Source organism: Heptranchias perlo, chromosome 10 (assembly GCF_035084215.1).
Source record: "Heptranchias perlo isolate sHepPer1 chromosome 10, sHepPer1.hap1, whole genome shotgun sequence".
Taxonomy (NCBI): Eukaryota; Metazoa; Chordata; class Chondrichthyes; order Hexanchiformes; family Hexanchidae; genus Heptranchias; species Heptranchias perlo.
Window position 1 is genome coordinate 35668773 of NC_090334.1, and position 25417 is coordinate 35694189.

The 25417-nt window shown below is 42.3% G+C and overlaps 1 protein-coding gene across 12 annotated transcripts in view; it reads right to left on the reverse strand.

The window, feature by feature from the left end:
• Positions 1-25417, reverse strand: part of mipol1 (mirror-image polydactyly 1) — a 288620-nt gene that overhangs the window by 167478 nt on the left and 95725 nt on the right. For all 12 annotated transcript variants that reach the window (XM_067991462.1, XM_067991458.1, XM_067991457.1 and 9 more), the window contains one exon: positions 15068-15629. In XM_067991462.1, the coding sequence (XP_067847563.1) occupies positions 15068-15629 (562 nt within the window). The remainder of the gene's footprint in view (positions 1-15067; positions 15630-25417) is intronic.

The window sequence follows — 25417 nt, forward strand, 5'->3', positions numbered from 1 at the left end:
AATGCCTCACTCCAGGTGCTACTGGATGGGGTGAGGAGGAGGAGGGATGTCTTGTACCCGGCAGACAGGAGGAAGTGGCCTATCTCTGCCACCAAGAAAGCCTGGCTTGAGGTGGCAGAGGAGGATACCAGCAGCAGCAACATCTTCCGCACCTAGATCCAGTGCGGGAAGTGCTATGACCTAACTAGGTCAGCCAAAAGTGAGTACACTTACTCATTCTCCTACATTCTGTCTTCCACATCACCGCCCCACCCCCCAACTCATTTTGCACTGCCAACACTACTCTAGCACATCACTCCCCACACCCACTTAAGGCTCACCCTCAACTTACCTGCACTTTCTCACCTCCCCATTAGTCACCCCACCACTACCACTCAACCCAATCCTCATACAATGTCATGGCTCTGTCTCATACTCATCCTCTGATGCATCTATTTCACAGTCAGCCGCAACCAAGCCAATGCATTCATCGGTTGGCCACGTCACCATAACTCAGTCACGCGTCTGTACTTTCTCCCCTTATAGGAGAAGAGAGCCCAAAATGCACGGGAGAGGGCGAGGACCGGAGGGGAGCCTCAACAAATTGTCATCCTCACAGATGCCGAGCAGGAGACGCTGGAGCTGAGCCACACCCTCGAGTGCCTGTCCGTTGGGGACCCCGAGACTGGCACCCGCAAACGTCTGGTGACAGAACTTCAACATTCATCTCACACGTTCTGAATTTATGTTAACATGCCTTGCCATCTTCAGATCCTCAGTATGTTCATTGCAACATGACACATCTATGATGATGCTTAATATTGCCTTCTGCTCTCTTACAGAGGAGGTCACCAGCAGCAGAGGGCGATTCCTCAGAGGACCTGCCGGCCTCACACCTGAGCGAGCCAGTGCAGATACTCACCCTTGGTGGGTCCTAGTCCGCAGTTAGTTGGGGTCGCACATGGTGAGTTACCACACACATGAGCACGAGCAGACAATGGTGGCAGGGGCAGCTGTGGAGAGTCTCCTCTCCAGACTCTGCTCAGCTGGACACAGATGCTGAACCCTGGGGGCCATCCTTTAAAAGGAGAATGATCAAGGGGCAGCAGCACATTTGCCAGGTGCTGGAACAGGTGCCACGTGCACTCTCCACAATAGCGCAGAGGATAGAGGAGTCCAACTCCTGCAGGAGTGGAATGGTGGCACAGGTACGGGGGGAGTCTCTGAGATACTGTCGCGGGTAAGTGCAGGGATGTCTGCGATAGAGGGAAGGCTAGCCTCCATTGAGCTTCATGCACGGCTCACAAATGAGTCCATTCAGGCCCCGACAACGGCCGTTCGGACTCATAGTGAACAACATTCTGCCACCTTAAACAGGTAGGCAGATACATTAGCACTGGCCTTACAAGGCTTCACGCATGTCCTCCAAACTGTTGTCCAGCAGAGTAGTAGGAGTGGTGTGGGCCTGGCCCGGGGAGGGATGATGGCGGAAGGGGACATGGAAGTAGGGACACCACTCAAAGTGCTCCCACGTCTCACCTGTTGCCCCCCTCTCAACCAGTACCCGCAATGCTGCCTCTTCTCCAGGTGGCTGAGTCTGCCACTGCACAGGTGCAGGTGGAGCAGTCTTTGGAGGGGCCCTCACGGGCACCGAAACCCAGAGGGTGTAGGCCCAAAGCATCTAATCAGTCAGGGCATGAACAAGAGCAACCTGCCACTACCTCTGCTGCAGCCACAGGGGATGCACCACGTAGAAGTAGTCGGAAGTGAAAGGCGAAGGTTTTGTAAGCACGAAGCATATGCACAAGGGTGTTTGACGGTTGTTCATGTTTTTTATTTATATTTGCTTTTTGTTAAACTCACATTAAATATTATTATTGTCACCACTACTGCCACGTCTTGGCCATTCTTGACTAGCTTCTGTAATAAGGCCCTTTCATGAGGTTCACCATGAATGTCGACACTTGATGCCACCCATTGGGTCACTCTACAGTGGGTGTATGTGTAGTTGCAGGACTGTTTTGTGCAGGAAGGGGTGGGGGGAGAGGGGGTGTTGGTGTGGGCGCTGATCTATCCAGGTGATCTGAGGACTGGACTCTTCACACTGTCTGATGTTAGGAGAACCGTTCACATATCAGTGACCCCCTGGCCTCATGAGCAGCCAGGTGAGCCGCTGCTCTGCCCATGGGTTGCTCCTGCTCCTCCTCCTCCTCCTCCTCCTCAATGGTGGTGGCAGATGTGGCTAGGGCCTCCTTAAGCGGCACCCCGCTCTGTTGTGCCAGGCACAACACACGACTATAATGCGTCGCACTCTGTCTGGTGCCTTTTGAAGCGCTCCCCCAGAACGATCAAGGTACCTGAAGCGCATCTTGAGCAGCCCCATAGCATGCTCAATTGTAGACCTGGCAGCAATGTGGCTGTCGTTATATCGAAGCTGTTGCTTGGTGATGGGGTTCTTCAGAGAGGTTATGAGCCACGTGTGCAGGGAGTATCCCTTGTCCCCGAGGAGCCAGCCCTTAAGGGTGCTCGGTGCGTGGAAGAGGGGCAGGATGTTGGATTCCCGGAGGATGAAGGAATCGTGGCAGCTGCCAGGGAATCTGGCGCACACGCGAAGGAATCTTTTGCGGTAGTCACAAATGAGCTGAGTGTTGATGGAGTGATACCTCTTCCTGTTGATGAACAGTCCTGGCTCGTGTGGAGGTGCTTGTATTGCTATATGGGTGCAATTGATAACACCCTGCACCCGTGGGAAGCCAGCCACAGCGTGGAATCCCACTGCCCTCTCCGTCTGGCTGAGGTTGTCCATGGGGAAGTTGACGTAGTGCGAGGCCCTGCAAAACAAGCAGTCGGTGACCTGCCGTATGCACTTGTGTGCAGACAACAGAGACCCCGGCGGCACCCTGGAATGATCCGGAGGCGAAGAAGTTGAGAGCAATGGTGACTTAGACAGCGACAGGTAAGAAGATGCTGCTCGGTCGGAAGGAGGCTGCAGATGTCTGCGACTACCTGGCGACTGACTGAGCCTCCATATGCACTGCTCCTCAGAGAGGTCCAGGAAGTTAAGCCTCGGTCTGTAGACCCTGTAGGAGGTACTGCCTCCTGCGACTTCGCTCTCTCTGTGCTGTTGTGCAGGTGCCTGTGGCGCAGCATTGTGTTGTGGAGCTCCACGTGACGGAGGTGGACGCTGTGCCTAGCAAGGCAGATGATGTTGCTTGTCCTCAGATGAAGTGGTGAATGCAGCCATGGCGCCCCCCCCCCATCCTGATGGTGTGAGTTTGAGGGGGTCCGCAAAGTAGTTAAATATGTTTGAACAGCAGAATTTTGGGTGGAAAGTAGGAATTTTGAGTGAAAACACAAAGATCTTGCAGCCAAAACTTTTCTGAAGTGACATGATGCCCAGCTGCAATAAATGATGCTTTCTCCCCACCTGTCAAATAAGCATTTGCATCTCCCAATGGCTGCTGGCTGAAACACATCTGTTGCAACAGGGAGTGTTTCCCACAGCACTGGAAACACGCTAAGGATGCTTCAAAATCGCACCCCTGCCAAAATGTCAAAACAATTAAGTACTTCAAGTACTTCAACGAGCTGACAAACCATGCCACGTATCATCCCGCTGGTTTAATTGCCGGTGGGACTTCCGCATTCAGGAAGCGCGCGCGCACTCGGACACGTCACTGGGGAACCTGGAAGTCGCTCCTTCACCGAAAATCGAGCCCTAGTAGACAGACTGGTGAAATAGGCAGACATGTGGTAAATGAAATTTAAGCAGACAAGTGTGAAGTGATACATTTTGATAGGAAGAATGAGGAGAGGAAATATAAACTAAATGATACAATTTGAAAGGGAGTTCAGGAACAGAGAGACCTGGGGGTGTATGTACACAAATCTTTGAAGGTGGCAGGCCAAGTTGCGAAAGCTGTTAAAAGAGCATATTGAATCTTGGGCTTTATAAATAGAGACATAGTACAAAAGCAAGGAAGTTATACTAAACCTTTTAAAACACTGGTTAGGCCTCAGCTGGAGTAGTGTGTTCAATTCTGGGCACCATACTTTAGGAAGGGTGTCAAGGCCTTAGACAGAGTGCAGAGGAGATTTACTAGAATGGTACCAGGGATGAGGGACTTCAGTTATGTGGAGAGACTGGAAAAGCTGGGGTTGTTCTCCTTAGTGCAGAGAAGGTTAAGGGGAGATTTGATAGAGGTGTTCAAAATCATGAACAGTTTTGATAGAGTAAATAAGGAGAAACTGTTTCCAGTGGCAGAAGGAACAGGAACCAGAGGACACAGATTTAAGGTGATTAGCAAAAGAACCAGAGACGACATGTGAAAACATTTTTTTTAATGCAGAGAGTTGTTATGATCTGGAATACACTGCTTGAAAGGGTGGTGGAAGCAGATTCAATAGTAACTTTCCAAAGGGAATTGGATAAATACTTAAAGAAAAAAAAATTACTGGGCTATGAGGAAAGAGCAGGGGAGTGGGACTAATTGGATAGCTCTTTCAAAGAGCTAGCACAGGCACGATGGGCCAAATGGACTCCTTCTGTGCTCTAAACATACTGATACTATGATAAGTAATGCACATAAAATATGCATAAACATCTACTCCAAAATGCACTAAATAAAATGTCAAAAATCAAAATTTTCTACGCCTCTGGATCCACTAGAAAATAAATTCCCTGCATAACATACATTATAGCCACAATTGCCATCGACGCTGCATGATACCTCAGGCAACACAGAACTCTCCCAACAATGCGTCAGAATGCCAGCCCAGATTATACACTCAAGTTCTGCAGCAGGGCTTGAATCCACAAAGTTCTGGGTTTAAAGCAATCGTGCTACCAACTGAATCAAGCTGAGACTGACAAAGCTGTACAATACATTTACCTACAAAAGAAGTATTTGCTAAATTCTTAAATTTCCCGGTCTCTCCTACACTACACAGAATGAAATGTGCAGAAAACTTTAGCATTCTTCAGTGAAAATTGAGAAGCTGCTTTTTTTTTAAAAGTATTTCCCTGGGGAATGGGCAGCACAATGGATTAGCACTTTTGGAACCCTGATTTAAATGCTGCTCAAACTGATGAATTGAAAACCAATTCTCTGTTAGTTGTTAAGGTTCTAGGTGAAATAAACTTGGGATAATTTTTCATGGGTGCAATGCAGCCCAATTTGGCATTAAACATTGTAATCTCATATAGTCCATAACAATGGTGTGTGCAGCAAAAAAAAGATTAGCAGGCACCCTCTTTTGAAATTACAGTTAAGGCACATGTTGAGGCAGTGTAAACAGAACTTTAGTGTGCAGCAAGACTTAAATTATTTCTTCGAGACACACGACAACGCAAAATCGTCGAGCAGAAATTGATAGCCAAGTTCCGCACCCATGAGGACGGCCTCAACCGGGATCTTGGGTTCATGTCACGCTACACGTTACCCCACCAGCGAACAAATGTTATCTGTTTTTAATATAATGGGTCATTTGCTGGCTCTCTCTGCCTTCCGGATGTTTCTGCCTCTCTCTGTTTTTTTTCTCTGTTTTTTTTTCCCTGTTTGTTTTTTTGTTGAATGTGTATTCGGGGGTTCTGCAGGTGACACCTCTCTGTCTGAACACGGTGATTGCCTTGGCAACGGGCAGTTGCAGGGGCAGTCTGTAAACACCATGTATTGTTCGATATGTATAAATGCGTAGGCTTCAAGGAGCTCCTGAAACATTTACCTGAGGAAGGAGGAAGTCTCCGAAAGCTTGTGAATTTAAAATAAAATTGCTGGACTATAACTTGGTGTTGTAAAATTGTTTACAATTATATTATTTCTAATTTGGGAGTGTTTGATGCTGACACAAAGTGCACTATCATTTTAAAATGTATCTTTCTCTCTTCCTTATTGATTCCCATTCAAATGTTATTCATTTGTAGAAAAGGCAAGAAGGTGACTTCATCTTAAGGTTCTGCCAATCACACACTGGACTGGTGTAAAAGTAACCTGCGATGATTTACCTAATGATTTTCCCCCTATTAGCAAGAGGGGCTTCACCTCCATCCAGATAGTATGATTCAGATGGGAACTCATTATGCTGGGATTTATGATTGAAATCTGTGCCCTACTTCCACATGGGGCAACAATTAAAGGACTTATGCTCTGTATTATTTCCAGTTGGTAGTGGTTTATTCGTTACAAAAGAATGTATTGTTTCTAAGTAAAACTCGCTTCTCCTCACCTATAATCCTATTATAATCTTATTCTTATATGATAGTTCTCTTTTTTTCTCCCCATTATGTGATGTGAAGTGGCATGCCAAAGCAAGGCAGATACGATGCAAAATACTTCAAAAAGCGGGACAAATATAAAATACCTTTAAAAAATAAATCCAACAGCACTCAAACTATCTTCACATTTTCATTTTGCAGACATTGTATTTACAATTAATTTAAAATATCTGCTCGCATCATTTTGATCTAAGAGAAAAATTCTTGGCAATTATTACTATTTGTAATGTCAACTTTAATTATAGCTTTTGGCCAATTTTTAATTTAAAAAATAAATAGTACATCAAACATCATATTGCTGCTTATCTTCCCACAATATAATGTTTTGTTCTGTAACAATAATTATTGATACTGGTCATTTTTAATAAGTGTTCCCCCAGAATTCTTGCAAAAATTACAATACTCGCAAAACTGTGAAATGCCAAGGGGAGTGGTTAAAATGCATTCCACTTGGAAGTTCAGGTTACTATTCCAGAGTTTGTAAACAAAATTACTCACTGTTTGCTTACCATTGGATCTGCAAATCTATTAGTCCTGAAGGGTAATGCACTATGAAGATATAAGTGCTGTATCTGTATGTGTATATGAGCAGGAGTGCAATTTTAATAATCTTTGCAATATATTGCCATTTTAAGAATGGGGGGACTGGAGCTTCCTCCATGGGCGCTATCAGGAAATTCTGCCCCAAATTCGCCTGTCTGACCGAGGCTTAAGATCATTTTGCAGCAATTCATACAGTCAGCCAATAGCACCCTTAGTGAATTGTGGGCGGCGCACAGCCAGCTCCTCAGGCATCTCTGATAACTGATTCGAGGCCTGTACACTCTGTGGTCAGGATATCTGCGAGCGGCATTTAGCTCTTTGCGCCTCGAGTCTCCAGAACTCACTCTCCTCAAGGGAGACTTCAATTCATTGCTGGTCAGCTCATTTTCGCAGGATTCATGTGATCACGGGTGCCTGTGCATCTGAGTGCAATGCAATGCACTCCCCCAAACAAGCGCAATTGGAGGAACATAGGAACGAGTAGGGCAATTAGACCCTCGAGCCTGTTCTGCCATTCAATGAGATATGGCTGATCTGTGACCTAACTCCATATCCCTGCCTTAACCAAAGCTATTAAGGGATATGGGGCTAACAAAAATCTATCAATCTCAGATTTAAAATTAACAATTGAGCTAGCATCAACTGCTGTTTGCAGAAGAGTGTTCCAAACTTCTACCACCCTTTGCATGTAGAAGTGTTTCCTAACTTCATTCCAGAAAGTCCTGGCTCTAATTTTTAGGCTATGTCCCAGAGTCCTAGACTCCCCAACTAGTGGAAATAGTTTCTATCTATCTACCCTATCAATTCCCTTAATATCTTGAAAACTTTGATCAAATCACCCCTTAATCGTCTAAATTCCAGGGAATACGACCCTACTTTGTGTAATCTCTCCTCGTAATTTAACGCTTGGAGACCAGGTATCATTCTAGTAAATCTACGCTGCACTCCCTTCAAGGCAAATTTATCCTTCCTAAGGTGCGGTGCCCAGACCTTAACACAGTATTCCAGGTGCGGTCTAATCAGGGTTTTGCATAGCTGTAGCATAACTTCTAACCCCTTGTATTCTAGTCCTCTCGATATAAAGGCCAGCATTCCATTAGCCTGTTTTGATTATTTTCAATCCAATTCTACAAGTTATTTTCAATCTAATTCTATAGAGTAACCCCAGCTTCTCCAGTCTCTCCACATAACTGAAGTCCCTCATCCCTGGTACCATTCTAGTAAATCTCTGCTACACCCTCTCTAAGGCCTTGACATCCTTACTAATGTGTGGTGCCCAGAATTGAACACAAAACTCCAGCTGAGGCCTAACCAGTGTTGTATAAAGGTTTAGCATAACTTCATTGCTTTTGTACTTTGTGTCTCTATTAATGCAACCCAAGATTCCATATGCTTTTTTTTAAAAATAGCCTTCTCAACTTGTCCTACCACCTTCAAAGATTTGCGTACACACACAGCCAGGTCTCCCTGTTCCTGCACCCCCTTTAAAATTGTACCATTTAGTTTATATTGCCTCTCTTCATTATTTCTACCAAAATGACGCACTTCACATTTCTCTACGTTAAATTTAATCTTCCATGTGTTTGCCAATTTCACCAGTCCATCTACGTCCTCCTGAAGTCTATTACTATCCTCCACATCGTTTACTACATTCCCGAGTTTCGTGTCATCTGCAAACTTTGAAATTATACCCTGTGTACCCAAGTCCAGGTTATTAATATATATCAAAAAGATTAATGGTCCTAACACCGACCCCTGCGGAACACCACTGTGTACTTCCCTCCAGTCTGAAAATCAACCATTCACTGCTACTCTCTACTTTCTGTCCCTTAGACAATTTTGCATCCATGCTACCACTGTCCTTTTAATCCCATGGGCTTTAATTTTGCTAACAAGTCTATTATGTGATACTTTATCAAATGCCTTTTGAAAGTCCATATACACAACATCAACCACACTACCCTCATCAATATGACCATATTGAGCATGCCGTACATTAGCATGACAATATGGGGTGCTTCACTCTTAACTACCCAATCTGCAAGTTTCAACAAAATTAATGGAATAACTTGTGTTTATATAGTGCTTTTTGTCTCCTCAGGATGTCCCTAAGTGTTTCACTGCCCATGAGCTATTTCACATGTGTGGTCACTGATGTTATGTTGATGTGTCACATGTCTTCAATGTGTTAAAGCCCTAACTAAAAAAAATCTTGTAATAGTTGGTAAGCAGATCTGTAGAGCATTCCTGATATTATTTTCCACTATTGTACATTTGTCACCTACGTTAAGCTTAACACCAATGGTAGGTGCAGAATGCCAATGGTAATCTCGAGTCTTTTAAATCTTACGCACTTCATAAGGACTAGTGGTCCTTCAACATTGGATCATAGGTAAATAACTTCACAGAATCAGTGCAAGAAAAAAATATAAATATTATTTTTTCTCTGAACAATTAAATTTGCTTGCAGATAAGCAAGGGAGTGCTCAATATTTTCTGCATAGGGATCGAGTTCCTGCAGCCTTTTAGGTCACCACACCAATCAATTTGAAGGCTTAAAAGTCATTATGGCTATTAAGTGGATGGAGTTGTTTCCAGTGACAAACAAAATTGATAAAGCTTTCAGGGAACTTAACAGCAACTGTATACATCCCCGAGTGCTCCTCTTAAGTCTGGTTGACAGCTTTCTTTATCAACCTATCGCCCACACCCCCAAAAAAATTGTCCAGATTAATGGGAAGTTCTGGATAGCTTTTTAACTTGAGCAGGTGGTGCATTCTATTCAATCCCTCCCTGTGCACAAAATCTTTGGATCAAATGGATTCTCCTCAGTTTTTAATAAAAAATTTACACCGAAGCTAACTCTAGCATAATGAGTTTTTGAAGAGGCAAGAAAAGGTCACCTACCCAAGCTATTTAACATACCCTTTTATCATTAATTGTAAATCTATTATAGATTGCTGGTCTGTGGAAGTTGTACACCCACATCCCTCATCAAAATCGACTGCAAAATTCTGAAAAAAGGGTTTAAAGCCTGAGAAGTGGTGATCCCTGGGATTGACTACCAAGTTCAGCAAGGCTTCATTAAAAATTGTAACTCTTTGGATAAACAGAAAAGGCTCCTCAATTCCATTGTGGCATGCTGAACAGCTGCTAAACCCCGAGTAGCTAGTGGAGGCACTCTATATTTTCCACACTTCGACAACAGAGTCAAAACCCCAGATGGAAAAGCAGCTAGCATCAGTTCTTTCTTGATTACACAGAAGCACATATGAACCACAAGAAGAAAAGACCTTTCAGTCCATCAAGCTAACTCTTTTCAAGAGATTATGTAAATCCACAATGCCATGGATTCTCACCAACACTATAATCTACATTATTGAGCTTATTGGCTACATTAAATTTTTGCAATTCCCACACTCCTAACAGGACCACAGCAACAACGATCCACTGAATATTTGATCATCTATGTCTTAGCTTACCGATATAATCTTTAATCTCCTTAACCAGATAATGATCCAACACCTTTTTAAAGGGGATGATCAATGTATCAATAGTTTTTGATGGGAGTCTGCATGTCTGCTATTCTGTAGTTCTGCAGATCTCCAATGTTTTTGTCTCTATTATCCAGCAACATTGTTCCAAACATCAGTCTTAGAGTAAAGTATAAAATTATTTTTTTTTACAAATTTAAGTGCAAATTCAATTTTTCTGGCTTATTCTAAAGTAACATTCTGAGATTACTTCATCTATCATTTAGCATTTTATATACATTGATGAGGTCCCCACTTTACTGTCTTCCTTCTTAAATGCAGAGCTTGCGTTTTTCCAATCTTGCTTCCTAGCTCATGTAGTTTACACCAGGGAACTGGTCTTCTCTCCTCTGTACCTTTTCCCATTATCCCTTTCTCATATAGACCATGAACAAAATGAAAAAAATGCAATTGACACATACAGAGAAGAAATCAAGTTCTGATTCAACAGGGGGAGAGTGAATTGAAAACGTTCAGCGTCAACCGAGAAAAAATGCAAAAGCTTAAGTTTACAAAAGTTGACAACTCCAAAATGGTTCTGAATACAAATGCAAACCTTAAACCTTTTTTAATACGAATTTTATTGAATTTCCTGGGGCTGGTGGGATCTTCAAACAAAAATAAAAACTATAAACAGAAGACTAAAAGTGCACCAGGACAGTTTTCTAACTTAAGCTGTAGCTGCACACAATATTCCTTCAACCATGTTAAGAACTTTGGTACATGAATTCTTCAAAAGGGATACAAATGTTCAAGCCACAAGATTTATTTTCTAAGAGGGTCTGAGGTCATGCCTCAGAAAGTTTTGATTTGACACTCTTTTGTTGCATTTTCCAACATTTTGAATTCTCCAATGCACTACATTTTCTTAAAATCTAAAATGGAAAGAGCATTTGCTCAATTTAATAGAAAACTACTCTCTCTTTGGCAATTGGGAATTCATTAATTTTCTTCATTTTTGAAACTTCTTTGCAGTAGCAGGTAATCATTACGGGGGAAAAAGTTTCAGTTAATTTCTTAGCAAATAGGAGATTCAAAGCCAGTCGTACATAACACAGTCAGGGCAGAAGACAACAAATTTAGAATTGTGTATATTCCTTCAAACTGTTGAAGCATTTCTTGGCAGGCATGCTCTCCTGGAAACATTTCAAGTTTACATTAAAAATTCTTATTCATTTTAAACACTTTTAGATTTTTAATCTAAAAAAAGGAAAAATAATAAATGACATTTGGGTTTTCAACAGACCAACTAGACTATCACTTCCCTAAAAACTATCACAACAGTCACACTCTCCCTTCCTGGAGACACTCTTCCCTCTGCAATTCCCTCCTGCAGTTCACAGAATCACTCTCCCTTTTCAACTCCCTCATTCAAAGACACAGTCTCCCAGGAGCATCTTTCCCCTGGTTTAGAGACACTCTCCACTTCCCTCTGTTCACAGAGATATTCTCCACTCCAACATGCCTCCCCAGTTCACAGAGACACTCTCCATTCCAACACTCCCCCAGGTCACAGATACAATCTCTCCTTCTAACCCACCATCGCATGCTGGTAATTTTCTTCCTCTCCCCTTCAATTCAAGCTGCCAATCTTCTACCCTCACCCAGTTCACAATGGCATATTCATCTTTCATTTCCTAGGTGCCACACTTGGGCCATCTTCTTAGCACCGATCTTGGACTCCTCCCCCACTTAGTACTGCTCTCAGGTTCCCCTCCCCTATGTGCCACATTGGGCTTTTTTCCCCTCCCAATACCACTGTTGGGCTTCCCTCCCCTGCCTCAGTCACCATGTGGCCTTCCTCTATTCTCAGCGCTGCTCTTGAACTTTCCCCTCTCTCCCCACAAGTGCTCTAGAGTTCCCACCTCCTGTGCTGCAGTGTTTACACTTGGAGCAACAACAGAATGTAGAAACTATGGAACAGCACCAAAAGAATAACCTGTAAGAGACCTAAACTATATGGCATGCCAGATGAGCTACACCTTCTTTTCTCATTCTTATTTTTTCCATTGAGGATGCAACTCTTTCTTTTTGACTATTTTATTCTCTTCCTCATTTTGGGATTCTCTGGATTACTCACCATTTCAAACCAAGGCGACTGATGAAATGGTCTTCCAGGCCTATCTAAGTCCTGTTTGAAAATTGATAACTTGCACGTGTGGAAGAACAAGAGCAACTCAGGTTCAATTTCGCTCTGTCTTTCCTTCTCTCTCTGTGGGGAAGCAGCTGACCTGAGTGCTGTTTCCCCACTGGGACACAACTAAGGTTTGGTAACTCAGTGTATGCAGAGTCACAGTTGCAAACCTCAGATTCTATTAGTGTGTGACACAGCATGTTTATCTCAGAGAAAAAAAATCAGCAATGCATCACTCTTTGTTCCCACTGTAACTTCTTATGAATACAACAATTTTGTCATTTTACACTCAATCTCAGAAATCATAAATCACAGAGATTAGATGCAATGTACCTGCAATAATAACTTGGATTCATATGCATCTTTAATGTGGAAAAATATTTCAATGTGCTTTAGAGGGACACAGCCATCTTGGGGGGAAAAGTGATTTAAAGCTTTGTTGAAGAGATGGGTTTAAGAAGGTTTTTAAAAGCAGAGAGGGAAGTAGATAAGGAGGAGGGGTTTAGGAATGAGGTTGTGGCCGGTTCTGGCACCAATAGTGGCGCAAGGGGAGCTGGTGTGCACAGAAAGTCAAAATATGTAGGAGAGGATATTAAGATGAAGCAGATTGCAGATGTAGGGTAGGGTGAGGTTGTGGAGGCTTAGGAGATGAGGTGAAGGATTTTAAATTCAACGTTGGAGAACAGGGAGCCATTGAAGGCCAGCAAAGATGGAAGTGATGGGCGAACGGATATTAGTGCAGGTCAAGGTGAGGGTAGTGGAGCGTTCACCTGGAATCTCTGTCGAAATTCACTTTCTACAGAGGTTTCTCTTTAGTGAGATTGCTTACAAATTTGATTTGTGGTTTGGAGTTTGAATCTAAAACATATTTGCAATTGTTTTGTCACTGTAATTACTCACTCCAGTTTTGGTATTTTAGCTGCTGTCTTCATGTGGTCTGTTTTCTTGAATGCAAGAAATAAAACTGTAGCCACTATAGACATCTTGTTCAAATGCTTAACTGCTTGGTTGTGAGAACAGATGCAATAGTAAGATGCTGAAATAGAGACTGAGCTGTATTCAACACAACCTCTAAAAGGCCCTCGATTAACTCACTCTGGGCTGGAATTTGCTGGAGCAGGGCATCTCGTGGCATGCCCGGTTAGTTAGACTTTATCCTGCACCCTGCAGCGCAACAATTTTTTGTCCTGTAAGTTGCTGAAAGTGTGAGCTGATAATGTCATGGCGAGGGCAACAGGGCATCTGGGACCTTGGTGAATGACGGGACCAACAATTTAATTTAACCAATTAAGGATTGAGAAATAAACAGAGGAAGGACAGAGAAGGAAGGTGAATTAGGGTGGGTGAATTCAATGTCAAATCAGGTACAGAAAGAGAAATAAAGAAAGGGAAAGAAAGATTGGATTAAGAGGGAAAAAAAGACAGAAAGGAAATGAATGAAAAAACATTTAAAAATTTTAAATTTAATATTTTAAAACTTTCCAACAACAATTCACTACCTGAAGGAATGAGACACCATACTTTAAATTGTTTGCTTTCTGGGCCAGAGTGGTTTATTGGCAATTAACAATTATTATGTCGTTAATAGGGTGCACTATTAATTACTAGACTTAACTTTCTGTGGAACGTTTAATGGACAATTAATGTGCAAATGCAGCAACTTCCTGAAACTCATGGGAGGTTGCGAGATGCCGTTTTCATGAAGCTAACAGCAGAGCGGCGCAAACCATCCAGCAACTTGTGGCGATTCGCAATTCACAGGGTCTCTCTTCCTCGCTACAAGTTGCTGGTCGAATTGCATATTTATAACGGCGTGCGTCGTTCACACACTGTTGTTTTTGCAGCAAATTCTGGCCCAATGTTTTTAAATGGGTAAATGAAAGTCAGTCAAAAGTAAATAAGATTTTCCTTCCTTTGCAAAGCAGTAAATGCTAGCCAGCTCTCTTCAATATTAATTGGTCTTCAGCTCAGAAAATAGGAACAGGATTAGGCCATTCGGCCCTTCGAGCCTGCTCAGCCTTTCCTGCTCAGCCTTTCAATATGATCATGGCTGATCCTCTATCTCAATACCATATTCCCGCTCTCCTCCCATACCCCTTGATGCCTTTTGTGTCCAGCTTATGTCTGCACAATTAGTCATTGGGGAAGCGGTAATATCAGAGTCAGAATCACTACTGGAAGGTGCTGGGATACTCTTAATTATGTGAATGCCCCAATCCAAGCAGAATGCCATGTGGCTTTCATTGCTTTTGTTCTAATCCAACAATGTTTTCAAGCTGCTTAGGAAGGAACATTAAGGCTACAAAAATATCCCCAACGATCGTAAAAATGCTTATACATTTGGATAATTTTGGGATCTGGATAGGCAGTAGCATTGTGTGTGGAGTACTCCATTTTATGAGTGGAGCAAACCAACCAAAAGCCTTGAACTCCTTCTCTCAGGATGAATTTATCACAGATCAAGAGGTGAAAGGTAAGTTTTATAATAAACTGCACTAATTACCTGCAATGTTGAATATTCTTGTGTTTAAAAAAAATTCTTGTTTCCGATTAACAAAATAAATTTACTTCATGCATTAAAAGAAATAAAGAAAAACACTATACCTTATGTTGTTTGCTTCCATCTTACTTTGAATATCCAACTTAATTTCAGAGTTTATTCTTTGACAATACTGTGCCGAGAAAACTGGTGTGATCGTCATTGTGCTGGATTTTGGTAAAGGAGCAGCGGTGTCAGTTTCACGTTTGGAATTGCTACATCCATCATCTTCTGAGTAAGAGTTGCAAGTTCTAGGAATGTCATGGTGCTGCTGCTGTGTCCAATCACCGGAGTCAATTTCCAAAGCAAATAGGTGCTGTGAAGAATTTGGAGAAGGAAGGAGCTCCTGAGATTTCTCGTAAGAATGGGTGGGTCCATTTACCTGCAACATATTCAAGCCATTATTTGAACAAGTCCCACATTCAGCAGAATCATGCACTGTTCTGAGACAGGGTTGTAGGGGTTTGTGTTCAGCTGCCACAGCTTGAGGGAACAGGCATTTAACCAGATCTTCTTGCTGCTGAGTGTTATTAGGATTCTTGAAGACTAGATCACAAGCAGTTGCCTCAGTTTTTTCCTGTTTCCATTTTTCATTAGGATTCTGAGCTCCATGCTTATCATCTGCATCTTGAAAAAAAAATACATTTGATATGTTTCACTTCATATGACTGAGCTACATTGACAATAGCCAGTTGTCTCAGGAAGCACAATGGAACATTTTATTGGGAGATAACGAATGGTATAAAATGGAAAATCGGGTAATACTGATTTGGGTAGCTAGAAACATTCATCGCTCAAAGAAAATTGTAAAGAATAACAAAATGGATAACACTGTGGTTTTCACACTGGTGCACAATCATTGAAGATTATTAGCTTGAATCAAAAACATTACAAAATAATGGTTATCACTTGCTACATGGTTGCAGTGACACTGAGGCAATTTTAGTACTGGATATATAATACTGAGCACAGTGCACGACTTGGTGATACTCCTGATTGCCACCTACCACTGACTTTGTTCACCATGATTGCAACCCAGAGAGTGGTGATCCTCCACAGTGCTGTCTGCAACCTGGTTCCATTCCCAGTTCTCCCAATAAGATGGAGACTGGCTATTATTGACACTGTTCTCAGATAAGATGGAGACAGGGAAGCTGGGAGACGGGAAGAGGTGGCATCATTCTCACTGGCCTGGGTCAAGATGGAGATTTGGCGTGGGGGGGGGGGGGGGGGGGGGCGCGGGGGGATGTGTGTAGAGAGTAATCACTGACACGAGTCTGAAATAAGATGGCCCCACAATGAGTGTAGCAGAGGTTCACATATGTTGTTTTAAGCCAACCACAGATGTGTGGCCAAATTTTCTGATCACAAGAGTCAAAAGAGACTGCACCAACTGATAAAGAAGCACCAGTTTTTACATGGAACCTACAGTCCAAAACAAGCTATTCAGCTTTGAAAGGTATAATGCGATGGATGGGCACAAGATGCAAGACTTTAGTTATATTAATGTAAACTTGAAAAAAAACAAAATTTTTAAAAAGCATTCAAAGAGCTGCATTCCATTTGCTTTAGATAGTACAATCAACTGCAATTGCTGCTCAACAGTTGAACAAAATTGATCTATTCTGTTTTAAAAATACCCAAAGCTCAGTTATTTCTTCATTTGTTTTCATTTTTATCAAAAATGGAGAAAATGTTGGACTTTTAAAAAGTAAACCAGACTGAATGGGGGAAATCAGCACTGTAAAGAGAAAGTCTGATCTAACTTTACCAAAGAGTAAAACAGCTCTAATAGCGCAATGGAAAAAAAACCCAACCCACAAACCTACAATGTGTAATACTCTAGTAAATCTTCCTTCCCAATCAGAACTTGTTTGAATGTTTTCAAGTATGGGAACCTTTTTGCATTGAAGCACATATTGTTTTGTAGTGTCCACCTTGTTTCAATCAATTTTTTCCAATAACTCTCTGATTGGCTAAGCAGATGTCAATCAATATAAAGGTATCTTTGATTAGTTGACTTTTCAGGATGTCACAATGCTGAACCAGGCTGAAACCAGAATGCATGGAAAGTTTCAAGGCGATCCATTGCATGGCATTAAGCAACTATATTACTACTGAAAATGATACTATTCTAAGGTTCCTCACTGCATGGTGAATGACCGAAATGGTAATAAGAACCTTGAAGGATAAGATAAAATCAGAAAAGAGAAGGTAGGCAAAAGTTTGCTGGCCTTCACAGCTGACAAAAAGGAGTTAGAGCTTACATTCACAACCGATGAAGTACTTTTGAAGTGCAGTCATTGCTGTAATGTAGGAAAACACAGCAGCCAAATTGTGCACAGCAAGATCCCAGAGATAAATGACCAGCTAATCTGTTTTAGTCATGTTGGTTGAGGGATAAATGTTGTCCAGGACACCGTGAGAACTCCCCTGATCTTCCTCGAATAGTGGCATGGGATCATTTACATCGTCCTGAGACGGCAAACATGGCCTTGGTTGAGCCCCTCATCTGAAAGACAGCACCTCCAACAGTGCAGCATTCCCTCAGTACTGCACAAAAGGGAATATTATGCTTCCCTCCAAAATTCGAAAGTGAGTATATGCCATATACCTGAACATACCTTCAATTACAGCCCTGCATGATTGTCAACACATCAGCTTCTATACTTCCTAGAAAATAAGTACCATTGAGATACTGAAAACAGCGGTAAAAGTTAGTACGGGGCCAAAGACAGCTCTAACAGGTAGAAGCGCTGGATTTCAACTTTGGCAGCTTAGCAACGAAATTCCAATTTGATTAACATGTGAACTCTACCACTTTGAAAGAGAAAGAACGAACTTGCATTTATATAGCGCCTTTCACAAACTCAGGATGTCCTAGTGCACTTCAGAGTCAACAAATGACTTTTGAACTGTAATCACTATATTAAAGGCGCTATATAAATGCAAGTTGTCGTTATTGTCATGTGGGGAAACATGGCAGCCAAATGGCACACAGCAACGTCTAAAAAACAGCAATGACATAAATGATAAATTAAACTGAGAGGGCAGATAGGGCCTTGGTTTAAAGTCTCAACCAAAAGACAACAGCTTCAACAATGCAGCATTCTTTCAGTACTACACTGAAGTGTCAGCCTAGATTTTGTGCTCAAGTCTCTGCAGTAGGCCTTGAAACCAAGACTTTCGACTCAGAGGTGAGTATGCTACCACTGAGGCAAGGCTGACAACTGGATGTCTTTTGCAGTTTTAAGCCAGGATGCTTTATGACCCTCCTCATACTTATGAGACGAATAGAAGCTATGTCCACAGAGTAACCATATTGGTTAAAGGAGGGCATCAAGAGGGACAATGCATAGAGCTTAGCTATAAAAAAAATTCCATATAAATGTGTAGAAAATCTCATTTTATAAGAATTGTAAAATTGATATAAAGAATTGTAATTTTACCACATAAAATTCTAACTACTGTTAAGCAAAAAAAAGCCATTTTACAGCAGCATATCAGTAAATGTCTCTTGCTAACAATTAAGACGACCCCTCCTCATTGAGCGTCATATTCTGGGTCAATGTGCAATTACCTCACTTTTATTCCTCATGTTCGTTACATTAAGTACATGGGAAAAAGAATGCTCCAGGGTAAATAATCCTGCTTCTTTTTGTAGTTGCTAATGGATAGAAAATAGGAGGAATTCTACTATATCTTATCACATCAGAAGGTGGGTAATATCATCCATGTCAGACACTTTTCATTACATGCAAAATCAGTAAACAGGTTTATCTATGAAGAGAGCTATTTATGGGCAATCAGTATAGGAAAGATACTGAATAGCACAAATACACTACTTAAAGTCTGGAACAAGTTCATAGTATCATAATACCATAGTATGGGACAGCACAGAAGGAGGCCATTTGGCCCATCGTGCCTGTGCCGGCTCTTTGATAGAGCTATCCAATTAGTCCAACTCTCCTGCTGTTTCACAATAGCCCTGCAAATTTTTTCCCTAAAGTATTTATCCAATTCCCTTTTGAAAGTTACTGTTGAATCAATTTCCACCACACTTTCAAGCAGTGCATTCCAGTTCATAACAACTCACTGCACAAAAAAATGTTTCCTCACGTTGCCTCTGGTTCTTTTGCCAATCACCTTCAATCTGTGTCCTCTGGTTACCAATCCCTCTGCCACTGGAAACAGTTTCTCCTTGTTTTTTTATTTGTTCATGGGATGTGGGTGTCGCTGGCCAGGCCAGCATTTATTGTCCATCCCTAACTGCCCTTGAGAAGGTGGTGATGAGCCACCTTCTTGAACCTCTGCAGTCCGTGTGGTGAGGGTATTCCCACAGTGCTGTTAGGTAGGGAGTTCCAGGATTTCGACCCAGCGACGATGAAGGAACGATGATATATTTCCAAGTCGGGATGGTGTCTGACTTAGAGGGGAATGTGCAGGTGGTGTTGTTCCCATGTGCCTGCTGCCCTTGTCCTTCTAGATGGTAGAGGTCGTGGGTTTGGGAGGTGCTGTCGAAGAAGTATTGGTGAGTTGCTGCAGTGCATCCTGTGGGTGGTACACACTGCAGCCACGGTGTGCCGGTGGTGAAGGGAGTGAATGTTTAGGGTGGTGCCAATCAAGCGGGCTGCTTTGTCCTGGATGGTGTCGAGCTTCTTGAGTGTTGTTGGAGCTGCACTCATCCAGGCAAGTGGAGAGTATTCCATCACACTCCTGACTTGTGCCTTGTAGATGGTGGAAAGGCTTTGGGGAGTCAGGAGATGAGTCACTCGCTGCAGAATACCCAGCCTCTGACCTGCTCTTGAAGCCACAGTATTTATTTGGCTGGTCCAGTTATGTTTTTGGTCAATGGTGACCCCCAGGATTTTGATGGTGGGGGATTCGGCGATGGTAATGCCACTGAATGTCAAGGGGAGATGGTTAGACTCTCTCTTGTTGAAGATGGTCATTGCCTGGCACTTGTCTGGCGCGAATGTTACTTGCCACTTACGAGCCCAAGCCTGGATGTTGTCCAGGTCTTGCTGCATGCGGACACGGACTGCTTCATTATCTGAGGGGTTGCAAATGGAACTGAACACTGTGCAATCGTCAACGAACATCCCCATTTCTGACCTTATGATGGAGGGAAGGTCATTGATGAAGCAGCTGAAGATGGTTGGGCCTTGGACACTGCCCTGAGGAACTCCTGCAGCAATGTCCTGGGGCTGAGATGATTGGCCTCCAACAACCACTACCACCTTCCTTTGTGCTAGGTACGACTCCAGCCACTGGAGAGTTTTCCCTGATTCCCATTGACTTCAATTTTACTCGGGCTCCTTGGTGCCACACTCTGTCAAATGCTGCCTTGATGTAAAGGGCAGTCACTCTTACCTCACCTCTGGAATTCAGCTCTTTTGTCCATGTTTGGACCAAGGCTGTAATGAGGTCTGGAGCTGAGTGGTCCTGGCGGAAATCAAACTGAGCATCGGTGAGCAGGATATTGGTAAGTGTTGCTTGATAGCACTGTCAACGACACTTTCCATCACTTTGCTGATGATTGAGAGTAGACTGATGGGGTGGTAATTGGCTGGATTGGATTTGTCCTGCTTTTTGTAAACAGGACTCTGTCAAAATCCTTCATGATTTTGAACACCTCCATCAAACATCCCCTTAACCTTCTCTGCTCCAAGGAGAACAACCCGAGTCTCTCCACATAACTGAAGTCCCTCATCCCTGGTACCATTCTAGTAAATCTCTTCTCCATCCTCCCTAAGGTCTTGAAATCCTTCCTAAATTGAACACAATACTCCAGCTGAAGCCTAACCCGTTTTTTATGAGGATTTCGTATAACTTTCTTGCTTTTGTACTCTATGTCTCAATTTATAAAGCCAAAGATCCTGTATACCTTTTCAACAGCCTTCTCAACTTGTCCTGCCACCTTCAAAGATGTGTGTCCATACACCCTCCAGTCTCTCTATTCCTGCACTCCCTTTAAAATGGTACCGTTTGGTTTATATTGCACCTCTCCTTAGTCTTCTTACAAAAATGTATCACTTCGCACTTCTCTGCTTAAATTTCATCTGCCGCATGTCTGCCCATTTCATCAGACTGTCTATGTCCTTCTGAAGTCTGTTACTATCCTCCACATTGTTTACTACATTTCCGAGTTTCGTGTCATCCACAAACTTTGAAATTATATCTTGTATACCCAAGTCCAGGTCATTAATCAAAAAGAGCTGGTCCTAATACCGACCCCTGGAGAACAGCACTGTATACTTTCCTGCAGTCTGAAAAACAACTGTTCACCATTACTCTCTGCTTTCTGTCCCTTCGTCAATTTTGTATCCACACAGCCACTGTCCCTTTGATCCCATGGGCTTTAATTTTGCTAACAAGTCTATTATTTGGTACTTTATCAAATGCACACATCAACCACACTACCCTCATCAACCCTCTCCAGTACTTCATCAAAGAACTCAATCTAGTTAGCCATACATGATATTCTTTTAACAAATCCATGGTGACTTTCATTTATTAGCCCATACTTTTCCAAGTGCCAATTAATTTTGTTCCGGATTATGTCTAAAAGTTTTCCCACCACCGATATTAGGCTGACTGGCCTGTAATTGCCGGGATTATCCCTCTCCCCTTTTTTGAATAGGGGTGTAACATTTGCAATCCTCCAGTCTATGGCACCACTCCCATCTCTAAAGAGGATTGGAAGATTGTGGCCAGAGCCACCGCAATTTCCACCCTTACTTCCCTCAGTAACCTTGGATGAATCCCATCTGGACAAGGTGACTTTACTAATTTGAGGGCTGCCTTTTAAGTACCTCCTCTTTGTCTATTTTTATCGTCTCCAATATCCTCCTTCACTGCTACATTTTTAGCATCCTCTTCTCTAGTGAAAACTGATGAGAAGTATTCATTTCGTACCTCAGCCATGCTCTCTGTCTCCACAAGAAGATCTCTTTTTTTGTTCCTGATCGGCCCCACCCTTCCTTTGACTACCCTTTTACTATTTATGTTTATAAAAGACTTTTGGGTTCTCTTTTATGTTAACCACTAATCTATTCTCATGCTCTCTCTTTGCCCCTGTTACTTCCTTTTTTTAAGATCTCCTCTGTACTTTCAGTATTCAGCTTGGTTATCTACTATATTATGAATCTTACATTCATCATAAGCCTCCTTTTTCTGTTTCATTTTAATTTCTATATCTTTAGTCATCCAGGAAGCTCGAGCTTTGGATGCTCTTCCTTTCCCCCTCGTGGGAATGTGTCTACTCTGTACCCGAATTATCACCTCCTTGAAGGTCTCCCATTGTTCAATTACTGTTTTGCACAACAATTTTTGATTCCAATCCACCAGGGCAAGATCCCTTTTTAACTCACTGAAATTAGCCTCCTCCAATTCACAAGGAGTTAATTAAACAAACCAATCAAAGAAAACCATTTGAATTCTTCTTACAGAACTTGACATGAAGTAGTTCTCAAAGAAAATAAGCAATCTTATTTCTTTACAAAAGCAGAATGCAGTCTTTATAGGAATTATGTAAGTGTAAGTTATAAAGTTAAATCCCTCACCATGTGGCAATAATCTGTTGGCACAGGTCTGTAAGCATATGATAATCAGAAGTGCTGACATACAAAATATGCTGTTTTTTGTAATCATAATCCCTTTAAAGAACAGGCACGGGCTTTGAAAGCAAGCTGAACAGTAATACAATATTTACAAGCTATTACCACAAGGAAATGTGCATTATCACATGGCATTTTGATGAGGAATGTAAACGTACATCATTTGGGTTTGATAATTTTAACCCACCATAGACATTTAATGCATCCGCTAGACGCAAGGATACAGATTTGCATCATATGTGCACCATTCACAGGCCTTGGATGCTTCCCTTGTGCCCCAGTGACTGGAACACACAGAGGGAAGTTTGAGTTGTATGTACATAAATGTACAAAATATTGTTGAAAAAATTGGTGAGCTGGAAGCACAAATTGCTTTATAATTAGAGGCATAGAGTACAAAAGCAAGGAAGTTATGTTGAACCTTTATAAAACACTGGTTCGGCTACAGCTGGAGTAGTGTCCAATTCTGGACACCACAGTTTAGGAAGGATGTGAACACCTTAGAGAGAGCAGAAAAGATTTACTAGAATGGTTCCAGGGATGAGGGACTTCAATTACATGAATAGACTGGAGAAACTGGAGTTGTTCTCCTTAGAGCAGAGAAGGTTAAGAGGAGATTTGATAGAAGTGTTCAAAACCATGAAGGATTTAGATAAAGTAAATAAAGAGAAACTGTTCTCATTGGCGGAAGAGTCAAGAGCCAGAGGACATAGGTTCTTTTGCCAATCACCTTATATCTAAGGCAACATGAGGAAAACTTTTTTACCCAGCGAGTAGTTATGATCTGGAATGAGCTGCCTGAAAGAGTGGTGGAAGCAGATTCAATCATGGCTTTCAAAAAGGAATTGGATAAATACTTGAAGGGAAAAAATTTGCAGGGCTATGGGGGAAAAGAGCGTGGGGGATGAGATTAACTGGATTGCATTTACAAATAGCCGGCACGGGCTCGATGGGCCGAATGGCCTCCTTCAGTGCTGTAACTGTTCTACATTAAAAGTAAAATAGTTAAAGGGTGAACTGATTGAAAAGAAAAGGGCAATGTTCAAACGGAGGTCGAAGGAATGGCATCGATCATAATGTACTTTAGCTTGTTTTTAACAAATTCATTCTTGGGATATTGCTGCCGCTACCAAGGCCAGCATTTATTGGCTGTCACAGTGCCCTTGAGAGGTGGTGGTGTACCACCTTTTTCAACCGCTGCAGTCCATATGGTGAATGTACTCCCAAAGTGCTGTTCGGTAGGGAGATCCAGGATTTTGATCCAGCGACAATGAAGGAACGGCAGGATGCGTGACTTGGAAGTGAAAGTGTGCCTATGTGTCTTTTCCCCTTGTCCTTCTAGGTGGTAGTTTTGGGAGGTGCTGTTGAAGCCTTAGCAAGTTGCCGCAGTGCATCCTGTAGGTAGTACATTTTACAGCCACCATGCGTCGGTGGTGGAGGGCGTGGATGTTTAATGTGGGGGATGGGTTGCCGATCATGTGGACTGCTTTGTCCTAGATGGTATCGCGCTTCTTGAGTGTTGTTGCAGCTGCACCCATCCAGGCAAGGGGAGTGTATTCCATCACACTTCTGACTTGTAGGTTTTCACAGAAGAGCACAGTAGTGGGAATGAAAAGGTACAAGAGGAGGTAGAACAATTAGATAGGATGACTATAGATAAGGAAGTAGTACTAAAAAAAAATGGTGACACTCAAAGTGGTAAAGGCACTGGACCCTGATGGCATCCATCTTAGAATGCTGACAGAGGTAAGAGAAGAAGTAGCAGAATAAATAAGAGTTTCAAACATCCTTATATAGATGTGCCAGAGGACTTACAGATTGCCAGTGTAAAACCTCTGTTCAAAAAAGTGCGAAATGGATAAACCACGCAACTATAGACCAGTCAGTCCAACATTGGTACGGAGTAAGCTTCTAGAGGCCATAGTACGAAATAAAATAAACATTCATCTAGAAAGAAGTGGGTTACTTAAGGAAGCCAATATGGATTTGCAAAAGGCACATCCTGCCTGACAAGTAGAGTAAACTGATAAAGGAAATGCAGTGGATATGGATGTTGTGTATATGGATTTTCAAAAGGCATTTGATAAGGTATCTCATAAGAGGTTTGTTGATAAAATTAAGGCACATTGTATTGAAGGGAATGTGGCAGTATGGATAAGACAGAAAACAGAGAGGTAGTTAATGGATAGTTTTGGGCTGGAATGGTGTAATCAGTGGTATCCCTTTTAAAAGCTGTATATGTGGGTATTGGTTTAAGAACATAGGAATTGCTAGACGGAAAAAAGACCACGGTCCATCTAGTTCGGCTTCTACTATCCTGGTGGTTGCATGATACAACGATAGATTTACTAGAATGATACCTGGACTCCAAGGATTAAATTACCAGGCGAGTTTACACAAACTAGGGTTATATTTCCTGGAATTTAAAAGATTAAGGGGTGATTAGATCGAATTTTTCAAGGTATGAAGGGGAACTGATAGGGTAGATAGAGAGAAATTATTTCCGCAGGTTGGGGAGTCCAGGACTAGGGGACATAACCTAAATATTAGAACCAGGGCTTTCAGGAGTGAAGTTAGAAATCACTTCTACACATAAAGGGTGAAAGAAGTTTGGAACTCTCTCCCACAAATGGCTAGCTCAATTGTTAATTTTAAATCTGAGATTGACAGATTTTTGTTAACTGAAGATATTAAGGGATATAGGGCTAAGTTGGATATATAGAGTTAGGTCACAGGTCAACCATGATCTCATTGAATGGTGGAACAGGCTCGAGGGGCTAAATGGCCTAATCTTGT